This window comes from Amblyomma mixtum, chromosome 3 (genome assembly GCF_055824585.1).
Source record: "Amblyomma mixtum isolate Tamu chromosome 3, ASM5582458v1, whole genome shotgun sequence".
Taxonomy (NCBI): domain Eukaryota; kingdom Metazoa; phylum Arthropoda; class Arachnida; order Ixodida; family Ixodidae; genus Amblyomma; species Amblyomma mixtum.
This window is the reverse complement of record NC_143014.1, coordinates 430336706-430348963: the sequence shown is the minus strand read 5'-3', so window position 1 is coordinate 430348963 and position 12258 is coordinate 430336706. Positions and strand designations below refer to the sequence as shown.

General features: G+C 48.2%; 1 protein-coding gene across 2 annotated transcripts in view; it reads left to right on the top strand.

Moving 5' to 3' along the window:
- Positions 1–12258, top strand: part of Ptx1 (pituitary homeobox homolog Ptx1) — a 153026-nt gene that overhangs the window by 28638 nt on the left and 112130 nt on the right. For both annotated transcript variants that reach the window (XM_089585043.1, XM_089585042.1), the window contains exon 2: positions 10822–10848. In XM_089585043.1, the coding sequence (XP_089441169.1) occupies positions 10822–10848 (27 nt within the window). The remainder of the gene's footprint in view (positions 1–10821; positions 10849–12258) is intronic.

Here is a 12258-nt window from a genome sequence, read left to right as displayed (position 1 = left end):
CTTTAAAGTCGAGAAAACGAAAACAAAGCGGTTTAATGGCACCTTTACGAACTTATTTAAATACTGAAAGGTTTGAAGAGCAAACGTTTAAGAGTTCATAACGACGAGCGACTGGATAAGCCTTTTCGCAGGGCTCAGACTTTCCATTCCCCCTGAACGCCGTCCTAAAAACCCTTCAGGTCCAGCTTCTCCCTCAGGGTGGAGGTCAATCAAACACATGGCCCACCCCTTCAGGACGGCAGCCAATCAAGCAGCACAGCCATGCAGCAGAACGAATGATGCACAGACTGGCAAGGATTTAGCAGAAGGAGTCGCTCGTGGCCCGAGTCACACCGTGGGAACGGGAGAGGAGCTAACGTCTGTATACTGCAGCAACTGTGGTGCAGGCGGTTTCCTCTCCTTGAAAAAACGTGCGGCCCGTGCGACGCTGCAGGCGTCAACTCAAACCAACGGCGAACTGTCCGCTGCTAACGGGTACGGGTAATGGCTTTATCACCACGTCCCGTTCTCCCGAACGGCCGCCCTTCCTTGCGTCCGACGCTCCGCCGCTGCCCGCAGGTATCCCTCTGCGGGAAGGTCCTACTTACCCGGAGAAGCGTGAGAAGATCCCTCAGGCTTTTTCTGAGCTTGGGGCGCCGTTGTTTGGGATCTTCGGCTAGTGAGACGACGCGTTGCAGCTGTAGTCATAACAAGACGAAGCATAGCTCTGAGCGAGTGTTTTGAGCAATTATATTTTCATAAACAAATAACGCATTCCAAAAAAGCGAAATCCTCGCGAGTGATAGACCTAGACGTCAATGTTTTAAGGCAGCTTCTGAAAGCTAACTGATGATGAAAGTCAGTGGGACGGACTAGTGCTACCCGTGCGTTCGGTACCTCCGCAGTGAAATATGTCCGCGGAACGCAGAGTGGAGTGGACATTCATATCTTGCCTGTAGAAGATATCGGCGATATCAAGCGAAGGATTGCGACTGCACATGTGTCTACGTTGAAACCGCCAAGTTCCGCAACTATAACTGAATTCCCTTCCAGAGATTAAAGTCGCGGGGTCGAATCACAGCCGCTTTTCGATAAGAGCGAAATGCCAAAAACTCTGGCGCCGTGTGCGTTGTCAGTGCACGTAAAAGAAAGCCAGGAGGTCGAAATTATTCCCCAGTCTTCCACAAGGGCATCCCTCATTACTCATGCCCAACTTCGGCACATTAAACACAGCGTACCATATAGTACCAAAAAAAGAAAATGTTTGCATATTTCACACGTCGTATACAGTGTAGTCACGGCGCCGAGCTTTGCGCAAGGTATCAGTGGAAGGGCTACAACTGCTACAGTGCGAAAATTATGCAACATGTTTTGGACGATTATGAATATTGCTACACAGAAGAATACGAAGACAAAGTTTTAAAAATATCGACTTTTTTTTTTGGCCAGAAGATTTTGCTCTTCTGTGTTTTTTCGAATTTTCGCGTCCATATCTAGTTAGGAATAAAGCATGTAAACATGACCGTGTTCATATGAATAGGCATATGCTTGTGTAAAACACTAAGTATTAATATGGCAGCTCTGGAACATTCCTTTCTTGACATACAGGTCATAAAAGTAGACAAAAAAACGTTACTTCAGCCAAGTTTGACAAATTTTAGAAAAAGGACCAAGTTTCTGAAGCAAAAAAAAAAATAACTAGGCGCTGACTACAGTATCCATAGTTTTTCTCTAAAAAGTTTCAGTCATCGATTATTATGATATTTTAATTTATTCACAACCACAGTTTGCTAAAACAGCAGAGGGTTTAGCGCGGCAGTCCACGTCTTTGTTGTCAAATATTTTATGCGCTTTGGAAAAACTTTTTGGGAAAAACCAATTGCAGAACTCTTTATTGTAGCCGTTCTACTGATGCATTTTAGGGCAACACTGCCTTGTTTTCCTTGTTCATGATTATCAGCTTTTAAACCGATAGCGTTACTAGCCTAGCGGAGCCGATTTCGTTGTGTCTGCACGAATGACCTTGAACAGGAGGAGCGGAGCTCCGTAAGTAACCACGTGACATACCACGTGACTGCCAGCAACTGCAGCCGCGCGCTCCGCTGTGGCCGCGGCCACTGCCTATCCAGTGTCTCGCTATAGGCTGAAGCAAGCCAGCCGGAGTCGACGTCCTCGAGAGTGGGCACTCGCAGACGTCGGGCCGAGTCTGATCATCCGGTCGACATTGCCAACCGTGCGAGGGATTTAGAAATCGATGAGGAGCGTAACAGCCGAAACCGATGAAGAGCGGGAGCTTCGAAAGCAAAGGAAAGGTGCATAACTGGCCCTCCGGGATAGTGGACACCTCAGTCGTGCTTTAAGCTACGTGGAGGCAGTGACAGATATCCTCTGCATGTGTGCGAATTGACAACATTGTGGCAGAAACGCAGTACTGAAGTTATATGCCGTGGGCGTTCATTGTGTTCATTAGCGCTGGCGTTGACGACGTTCTAGACTGCGATGAATTTCAGGAAAGGAAGGGCGCATAACTCAGTGAACGCCTCAATCGGGCTTTGAGGTGCGTGGCGGTGGTGCGAGAGATAAACAGCCAGCCGAGGCTTAGGTGTGGATGTCAGCATGTCTAGCCAGGACTAACCACAGCTAAACAGAGGCTTAACCAGGTGATACCAAAGCTTTCGCTTCCATAACCATGCTTAGCTGAGCTAAGCCGTAGCCATTTTTTATTTCAAATCAAATCGCAACTCTGGAGGCTATGGAAACGACTACTAGAAGGTGTCTCTGCACCTACACCCTCATCCCTCCTAATTCCCCAACAGCGGCCGACAGCTATCCCTCCCCTGAAATAAAGGCTTTATTCATTCATTCTTTGAAAAAAGCCTTGAGTGCAACTAAGGAATCGTAAAATCTTGTGTCGGTATGTCTGTGTTTATGTGAAGCGCGAGTAGCTGAGTAGCTGTCCCTTTTATCAGCTCCAAGGAAAGGGCTAACGCCCTGGGCGCAGATCGCTACTCGTCCATGTTTGTGATTTCGCTGGCTTGCTGGCCCAGGCTTTCGAGGTGCCCGACCAGGCAAACCAGAGAGCAAATCCTTTCCGACAAGAAGATGAGTGGCGCACTCTTTCTTAATAAGCGTAATTTGGAAGTAATTAATTACTTATTTTACTAAATTACTGCTCAAAATTAATTCGCTAGATTGCTAAAAGCTCGAGCAGATTAGTAGTACATAACATTACAAATTGCCGGGAAATGTATTTAGATTATTGTATTTTCATTATAGTAATAATTTTATTACTGCCATGTCTGTACAAGTTAAAAAACACAGGCTATGGCAAACTTGGCTGAGATGTGAGGTGGTGCCTGTGTGTTTCCATCGGGCAGATACGATTAGGACGGGAATTATGACAATGGAATTAGCTTCACAATGATTTCTGGACGATGTTCGACTCATGTTGCGGAAAATGGAAGCTTAAAAGTACTTTATGCTTGGAAAGCTCCACGTGCGCTCTCATCCGAGAGCAGTGAAAGCTTGCCCCCCCCCCCCCCCCTCCCCCTTTAGAGAGCCTGAGAGCATACCCACTCCACTGCTTGCCTGCAATACAGAACCACACATGCACGGCGCGTTCTTGATAGCGGCCACACCTCGGTATATATTTTAACATCCTTATTGGTCAGCGGCCCAAGGCATAAGTTTTATGTCACGACGGTCAACGCTTATTACCCCGGAGAAAAGCAGCCATGGAAATAACGCTTTAAGAACTAAAGAATATATTTTCTGCTTTATTACACTGCTCAGACACAGGACATCCTTGGTAGAGATAGTTGTTTGTCGTATACCTGGCATGCATAAAATACCTCCGTCACGTTTTCTCCGCTGTGGGCGAACGCGCAAACGAGAGCGCTTCTTTCTTCCTGTTGTTCCTATTCTTCTCTCACATTTAAACGTATTTCAGTGGTTTTTATCTACAGAGAGCCACTGACGCGCGGTCTCCGGTATGCGGGTGATGCCGCATGGGTTTCTTTGACCAATGGCGGCAAGGAAGCTCGTCCAACGTAGTCTAGAAAGCGTTCCCTTGCAATTTCTCACCTCCACTCCTATCTCCCGATGATGGGCGGGAATCGAAGGGCGCTGCTTAAGTTTCTCGAAATGACCGCAAGTAGCAAGCCTTTGCGGTTACATGCAAGGAGCTGGAGTGTTGAGGCTGCCGCGTGGCAGCCAGGCGGCACGGAGCCTTGAAAGCGCGCCCACCAGCGGAGAAGCCCAGTCGTACTCCCTGCCCGGGATTCCCGAGGAAGGCCGAGCGGCGACGAACGCGCCCCACCGGCTTCATCGATCGAGGCCCACCGGCTTCATCGATCGAGGCCGCTCGGCGGCGCTCTCGGGGCATCCACGCGCCGCTGCTGCGTGCGTGGTGCGGGGCGTCTTTTGTTGTCATTTCGCTACCAAGTGCTATGCTGTGCTCTAGGCGATGGAGGCGAAGACGCTGTCTCTTCAGTGGCTACGGCGCTCGGCTGCCGAGCAAGAGGTCCCCGCGACCGGGGCGGCCGCGTCTCGATGGAGGCGAAATACAAGACACCCGCGTGCTGTGCGGTGTCGATGCAGGATCAAGAATCCCAAGGTGGTCGAAATTAATTCGAAGCGCTCTGCTGAGACGAGTCCACTGTCCCTCTTTACATCCCCTCCTTCGCCCTTTCTCTGGCCCTTTCCAGTCACTGGTTCTTTCCTTTCCCCTTGACCACCCGAGCCAACCTCAGGGCACTGTCTATTTCTTCTTATTTTCGTGTATGATATTTATTTCCTCCTAGCGTTTTTCCACTTACCCGCATTTCTTTGCGGGAGACATCGGAAAGGAGCTTCGCCTGGCTCTGGTTTCTTTTCTACCTTTCTGCAAATCTCTCTCTCTGGTTCGTTTTTAGCGTTGCACGACACGCAGGGGCATGTATTGCGTCGTAGATCGTGGGCGCACTGAAATTGTGTTCATGAAGAGAGGCCTGCATATGTGAAGATTAAATTTTGTGGCCGACGGTAAAAGGATAAAGGATAATTTTTCTGGGGGCTGAAGGCAGGCGGAGGTCGGTCTACAGTGGCGATAGTTTTGGTGGTCAGCACCCGAGCTAAAGGGGTGGAGAGCTGGTTGTAAGGTGGTGTTTCTAGAGTGCAGCTGCCTTTCCCACCGCGTCTTTGAATTTGATTTCGCCGTAGCTTTTTCGTTCCGCGCCTGCGTGGGCTTCTAGTGGCTGGAGGCCTTGTGGATGGTAGTGGTAGTGTATAGCGTGGGGCCCAGGACGTACCCCAGGAAAGGAACACATGGCTCACTGGTCGAGTGTTGGCGAAGAGCAAACTTTTATTGGCGAAATGTTTTAGGGGAAACCCCCAAGGTGGAGTAGATTTGTAATAAGGGAGTAATTACTCATTGGTGTCCGCAGCCATACGGCTACAAAGGAAAGCTGTATAGCTTTCCTTTGTAGCCGTATGGCTGCTCTCGGGTGGATGTCAATGAGCAATTAGTCCCTTATTACGAACGTTTATTATACGTGGACAGAGGAATTTCATCTTTCGGTCACAGGACACTCAAAAGCCAATACGAAGTGCATATCCGCAACAGCAGACACCGACAGGCAGTAAGAGGAAGCCTAAAGAGATAGGCCTCCACCCGCATCACTGCTGTATCTCAATTTAGAGAAGGCGCAAGACATTCTCAGAAACTAACCAAAACCTACAATACAACAAGTATCAATGCTTTCGCAGTAATTTGACACTTGATGACAACCCGTCGCGGGGCTTAGTGGCTTTGGCGTTAGGCTGCTCAGCGGATGTTGAGAACCCCAGGTGGGTTGAATTAATCCGGAACCCTTCATTACAGTGTCCACCATAAACCACGTGTCACTTAGGGACGATAATCCTCCCAATCTGCAAGTTCACACTGGATGCAAGGGGAAGCAGCGCTGCTGTCGTTTTCGACAGCAGCGCTGCTTCGAGAACTGCTGTGCGCCTCCGTAATCTGAGGTGTTAGTGACTGGCTGACAGCCCCTGCGATATAGGGGTCTCGTGACGTCGCTCGGTCGCGCGACTGTTTTCGCCGCGACTGGGCGACCCAAAGTAATCGCGCCATATCTCCATTAGGCGTCGTTGCGCAGGGTGCATGATTCAGGACGATAATTAAGATACCAGTAATAATAATATACCTAGTGACACAAGTTCATCATAAATGTGCAGGCCTGCTGAAGCCACAACTAAGCTTGAAGGACAGTGTTCAGCTGTTTAGAGCATGCAGCGCGAAGATAATGAGACTCATCATCCAGGGATGAAGAGATATATTCAGCACAAAATATAAACCCACAACAACTAAATCAACACGCGTAACAGCTTCGTTCGCAGAACCGCACTGCAGATAATCTGGCAGATCAATTCAAATAAGTACTGAGTCGCATCATTCGTTTTTCTTTTTTTTCCTTGTTGTGCAACTTGTTCAATGAGGCAGCCTGGTTAAGGCTAGTGGGGCAGATAAAGGCCCCAACGCGCCGGCCATATCTTGCGCGCGTTTTGACCAAGACGAAACGGGTCCCTCTGGCGCAACGCTAGTGCAGCGTGGTACTGAATGCGAAGCTTCCTTTTTTCCCCCAGGTATTTGAGCAGAAGCGTTCTGTGAATAACGGTGGCATCAGGCCATCGCGCTCGTAGACCCTCGTAGACCCAATGATCCTAACGAGGTGTAAGAGCCGGAATAAAAACGTCGGCTGGACGGCATAGATTAGTGATGGAGGACTCCCTCACACGCGATTTCACGTCCGCTGCGCGTCCGCTGTCCCTCTCACGTCTCCTGCCAGGGCACACAAGATTCCCGCGCAATCCCTTGTAGTGACAAACGCTTTCTTCGTAACAATCTACGCGGGAGCGCCTTCGGCATATCCAGGCAATTATGCGAAACGTCGATAACGCGTCGTTGGATACATTGTACTACGTGCACAGCCTCACGTTCGTGCGCCCCGTAAACACAGAGGACAAAGGTTATGCAAGTGCGCGATTGCGGTTATTTGCCTGGCGACCGTCCACCAGTGCTGCGGCAAGTCTGGCCTTGGACACTGCGGGCATTCAATGCCACCGTTCGGCTTTGTCTCCTTATCTCAGGCGACAGCCTGCTTGCGCGTGTTTTTGGCGAACGAGATGGCGCTGTTTTTTTCTCTGCGCAGAAATTAATTTTCTCTATACATGTGCCCCTTAACTGCAGGTGTAGCGACTACGTTGAAAAACTGTTGCGTGTGAGATTGAAAGTGCAAACGATGTTGTGTTGACACTGTTAATGCACTGGTCGGTAAAAAGAGAAAAATGTGCCATTCATGTTCAAAGGCACCGACAACTGATCAAAATATTGTATGAGATTAAGGCGGAATGAAAATATCGTGCCCTGCATAGACTGAACCTGCCGTGACATTAACTCCGACGGAAGAATGGATTTATTGACATACTCTTTGAATCGGGCAGGTGGCTGCAGCCACCTTGCTTAGCAAGTTTGTGACTAATTTGTTATTGCCCATACTCAATGTGGAATAGGGACATAAAGAGAAAACCTTGTCTAGCACGTGTCCTAACGTGACTAATCATCGCGTCGCTTAAAGTGACGTGCTCAGTTTTATTGTGTTTTAGGCCAGTTCTGTCACGCTTCCGACTTGTTTAGTTAAAATGACAGTCTGCGGTGAACTTTCGCACTGTCGATGTATTTTACAACTAGCTCACGTATGAATACATGATCTAAGTGTTTTTGTAATTATTCGCTGTTTTAGAGACAAAATGAAAATATTTATTGTAGCCAACATGGTTGCACGGGGTTGAGGGCGAAAAAAGAGGGAAAAAGCTCCTCAAAGGCAACTTTACCAAGCCCGAGGTCCGCGACAATGGCTGCCGGAAAGTGGTTTATTCTTTTTAAATTTCTGTTACATTTCATTCGCTCTTACACTGCATACAACGTGCTTACGAAAAACTGCTCACTCTCGAAACGCGTTGCGCTACTTTTGCGTCATCGAGGCGAACCTGGGACAATGACATTCCACATAGTATGGTGGCCTGCATCGTGGTTTTGTTCGCATCTATTTAGGCAAAATAAACAAGCCACCGTGTTTATATAGGCACATAACAGCTCTGAAGCCACATGCCATGCATGGTGAATAATGTATGGCCAATGCAAAAATTACCTTTTGTAGCTGTGGCCGTATTTATTTTCGCTCTCTCACTTCTGCCGGCGTGTCATCGATATCGCACTCGCTTATCTTTGTTTCTACAGCATCGCGATCCATAAAATAGAACGCTTTGATTGACACCAAAGCTGTTGTTAACAGCACTGTAATACGCTTCTAAACCAACATTGCAGGACCGAGCACTTCGGATCCCAAAAGTTCCGTCGCAGAAAAAAAAAAAAAGTTTCCTGAAAACTTAGTTGTCCATCGCTTTAACCATTTCGCCAAGAGGGTGAGAGCGGCTTGCGGCTCTAGCGAGAGCGTTTCTCGCGACATGTGAGCATTAGGTTGGGAAACGCGTCATAAACGTCCTTCACAGACGTATCGTCGTGTGAGAACCATCGTACTACGTCCAGTGAACCGTTTTTTTATTATTTTGTCTGTTCTTGGGAAGGACACCGCGCATGGCCTTTATACTGTTCCCTTATGAACTGCTTGCTTCACCGAGGCCGTATCAGCGGTTATCTCTGGAGGAAACAGTCTAAAGTATCTGCAGTTTGCGCGCTTTGCACCTACGAATTGCCCTTAAAAAGGGCTCTTGCTGATGTGTTATTACATGCATACGCAGTTTAGCTAGCTTGTTGCTACCTCACTGCTGCAGTATTGCGCATTTATTTTCGCAGTCATCACCGATCGTTGTTTTTTTGCTGTCAGCTGTCCCGCATGGTCCTGGTTACACCGATCGATTATCATTACGCAGCTGGCTAGCATGTGTGTGACTAACCTCCGTTACTCAGCGTTGCAGGTTGTGTTTGTTTGGCCGTAATAAGCCATTCTGTATTGTTGACAAGAGGCTGGCCAAGGGCATTAAAGAAAAAAAAGACTCCATGTTGAGAAACGTGATTGTTACGAAAAGCGATACCGACCCTTTTGTGGTTTTGGTTGTCCTTTTTTGTCGTCCTTAAGAATAAAATGCAGGTCTGAGTGCAATGCCAGAAATTAGTTACTACGCTAATGAATTTTGCACGACATGTCTTCTGGGATGTTCTCTCAATTCGTTACTGCCGTCTCTCTACATACAGAGTCTTCAAAATTAAGCCTCACAGGTTTCTTAAAATTAGCCTTCGAGTGGTGCGTGAAAACTACCACTGCACATAAGTTATACGGCCAGGGGGGACACAAAATGAGACGATAACTGTCATCGTCACACACCTAATTCACAAAAATATAATAAAGGGGCTCTGAAACACCTGAGGAGAGCACATTAACAGGCTAAATCTCTGCATTGCGTTGTCATAAATACCTCAGCCAAATAATACACTTCCAGGCGCAGCACAGAACCCGTAATCACACGTGGAAGTTGGCGAGCCCTTTCCGGAGACTTGTTCATACTCGCGCCCTCCTCCGTCGCTCGCACCTGCATATACAAGTTGAGAGATGGGTGTTGGTTAGGTTCTTTCAGGCGTCAGGCAGCTACCGTGGCCACGGCCAATAAGTCACGTAGCTCCGGCGGGTCAGGAAGCTCCGCCCCGGAGGTGGGGTCGGCGGAGGAGCGCCGACCTTCCAGCGTGCAGAAAGTGACGAGAGGAGAGGGAAAGGCGCGAAGACGCGTAAATTCAAATTTTGACTGCAGATAACTCAGCTGCTACAAAGCGCAATAAAAAATTTCTTGCTGGACGATATTCGTGAAACGGCGTGCTTTAACATCCCAGGCGTACCGCAACTTTATTAGAGCCAATTTCAGAGTCCCTTTAATGAAATTTTCAACTACAGCGGCTAGCGTGAATCTTTATATTGGAAACGTAGAGAGGAGGCCGCATTTCTAGACTACTCCATTTAGTAGAATTCTTCTAGAGCGCGCGTATTCCGAGATATACGCTCCCAAAGTTTCCACTGATTTCGCCATTTAATTACGCATGCAAGGCAGCGGCAGTAGACGCGAAACTCCTTCCTAGTGTGACGCAACTGTTGCGTCGGGTTTTTCTGTCATTTCGATAGCCGAAAGTGAAAGGGAATCAATTGTCAGCTTCACCGGTCGCTCTGTGGCGTTGGCTGACGAGTAGGAGTTTCGCACCTATCCTCGCCGCCTTGTAAACAATTACGCCGATGGAGCTGAAAACTTGGACGCAGATATCTCGGAACACAAGCGTGCAAGAATAATTCTTCTAAATGGCACTGTTTAGGAAGACGAATGCCTCGTAGTTTCCTATATAAAAATGTCCGCTTGTGGCAGTCATTTTTTAAAAAGTTCATTTTTGGATTTCAGTGAATTCAGTACTTGACGATGGCAATTATCTTATTTCGCGTTCTCGTGGCCGCATAACCTCTGCGTAGAGGGGGATTTCACGCACCACTCAGTGCCTAATTTAAAGAAAGATGTAAAGCTTAGTTTGAGCTTCCTGTATATTTACTTCCATGCAGCTTAAACCAGGAGTTCACTGCTTACAGCTTCACTGCTTACGACTGACACTGTATACGAATTATGTGTAGATGAAAGCAACCCACAGCTTGTGTGGTTAGCAGAGCAGACCGACGTACCGTTTCCTCTTACTGGTAGTGGCGTAGACGTGCGCACTTGTGATGAAAGAAATCAGGGGGTGATTAAGGCTCCCGGGGCTTAGCCATCGACTCCACTTCGTTATGTATTAATCGCTTTTTTCTCGTATCCTTTCAGACTCCTTGTCCTTCTACTCATCGAAACGTAAGTCCTTCCAGCTTTCTGCATGTTCCTCGCACACACGCGCTCGAGGTATCACGATGCCTTGTCCTTTGAAAATGGTGGGAAAAACAATTGCCTGGTGATGCCTGATGTGAAAAGAAACAGCTTAACTTAGTGTGATGCGCGCTTCCGCGCTTCGAGAGGCTTTAAGATCCCACATAAAATGTTCAAATACCCCCGCACAGCCACTCAAATCATTTTCATAATGCCCAACGGATACGAGTTGGTGACTGCCCAGATACGAGGGTCGCACCGTATCCTGCTTCGCAATTTGCGTACACTGAAATGGAAGCTGGATCGACTCCAGCTTTGGGGTGTCCCCTAAATACATTGGTCTGAAGTGAAAGCCACAGCTGGCACCAGCCAGTCATGGGCAGAGCTGTCAAAGTTGCTCACCAGTTCAAGCGATGAAAAACTGAGCGAAACTTTCGATACCACACACTGGGCTATCACGGTTGCCGAAGTCGCAAACCGTTCTAACGCGCGAACAGCTTGAAGAGTACGGCTCCCGATTTGATGGCGTCATCTGAAGAAGTTTAGAAATGCTCTGCGCTGGTAGAAAAGAATTTCCCTGGTGGGAAGCAATTATGACGTTCCGATGCACTCTTAGAATTGGTGGAGTGCTATAAGGGCGCCTTTGAATGGAGCAGACGCTGACCCATATTTCACTCCCTTTTTCCTGAATCCCCTATTCTTCCTAAGCCCGAGTGCAGCCACTCTCTATGTAAGAGTGGATCTACTCCTTCTGTTAGGAATCTTCAGAAAGAAAAAAAAGCACTGCTGAGCGGGGAATCAAACCACGAAAGTCTCAGTGGGGATCAGGGCGTGCTATCGCGCGACCACTGCTTTCCCCCTTTTTCTTTTTCATTAAAAACAACTTCATTCACATATTTAGCCATAAGGGTGCACATCGGCCACAGTAGAGAACACAGAGTGAAAACCGTGTTAACATCGCCTGGCCGAACCAGGGAGCGACACATATATGAATGAAATAAACGTCCTTATTTGAATAATTGTTTCACGGGAGGACGGGTAATAGGAACAGAGAAAGTAACTTCGACACGTTGGACACCTGGCTTCAAAACCTTCCATGCCCCTAGCGGCTGCTATGGGCGGGGTTGTGACTGTGCCGACTACAGCGATACCTGAACCGCTTTTGCTGTCGGGCCTTGAACAGGGTGGTAGTGCGGGACCTTCGCCGCAGATTCTTTTGCAGGCAAGAAAAAGTAGTTGACAAGAGTGCGAAATCACGCCTAAGGTGTGAAGGAGGGAGATGTTGGGAAATCAGCTCTTGCAGCGAATGCGTCTTTCGTTTGTGGCCGCCTTTGCCGTCACCGGCGTCCAAAGGGGCGAAACGAACGCGGTATACGTGCTGGCTGCCAGTGGGCGCTT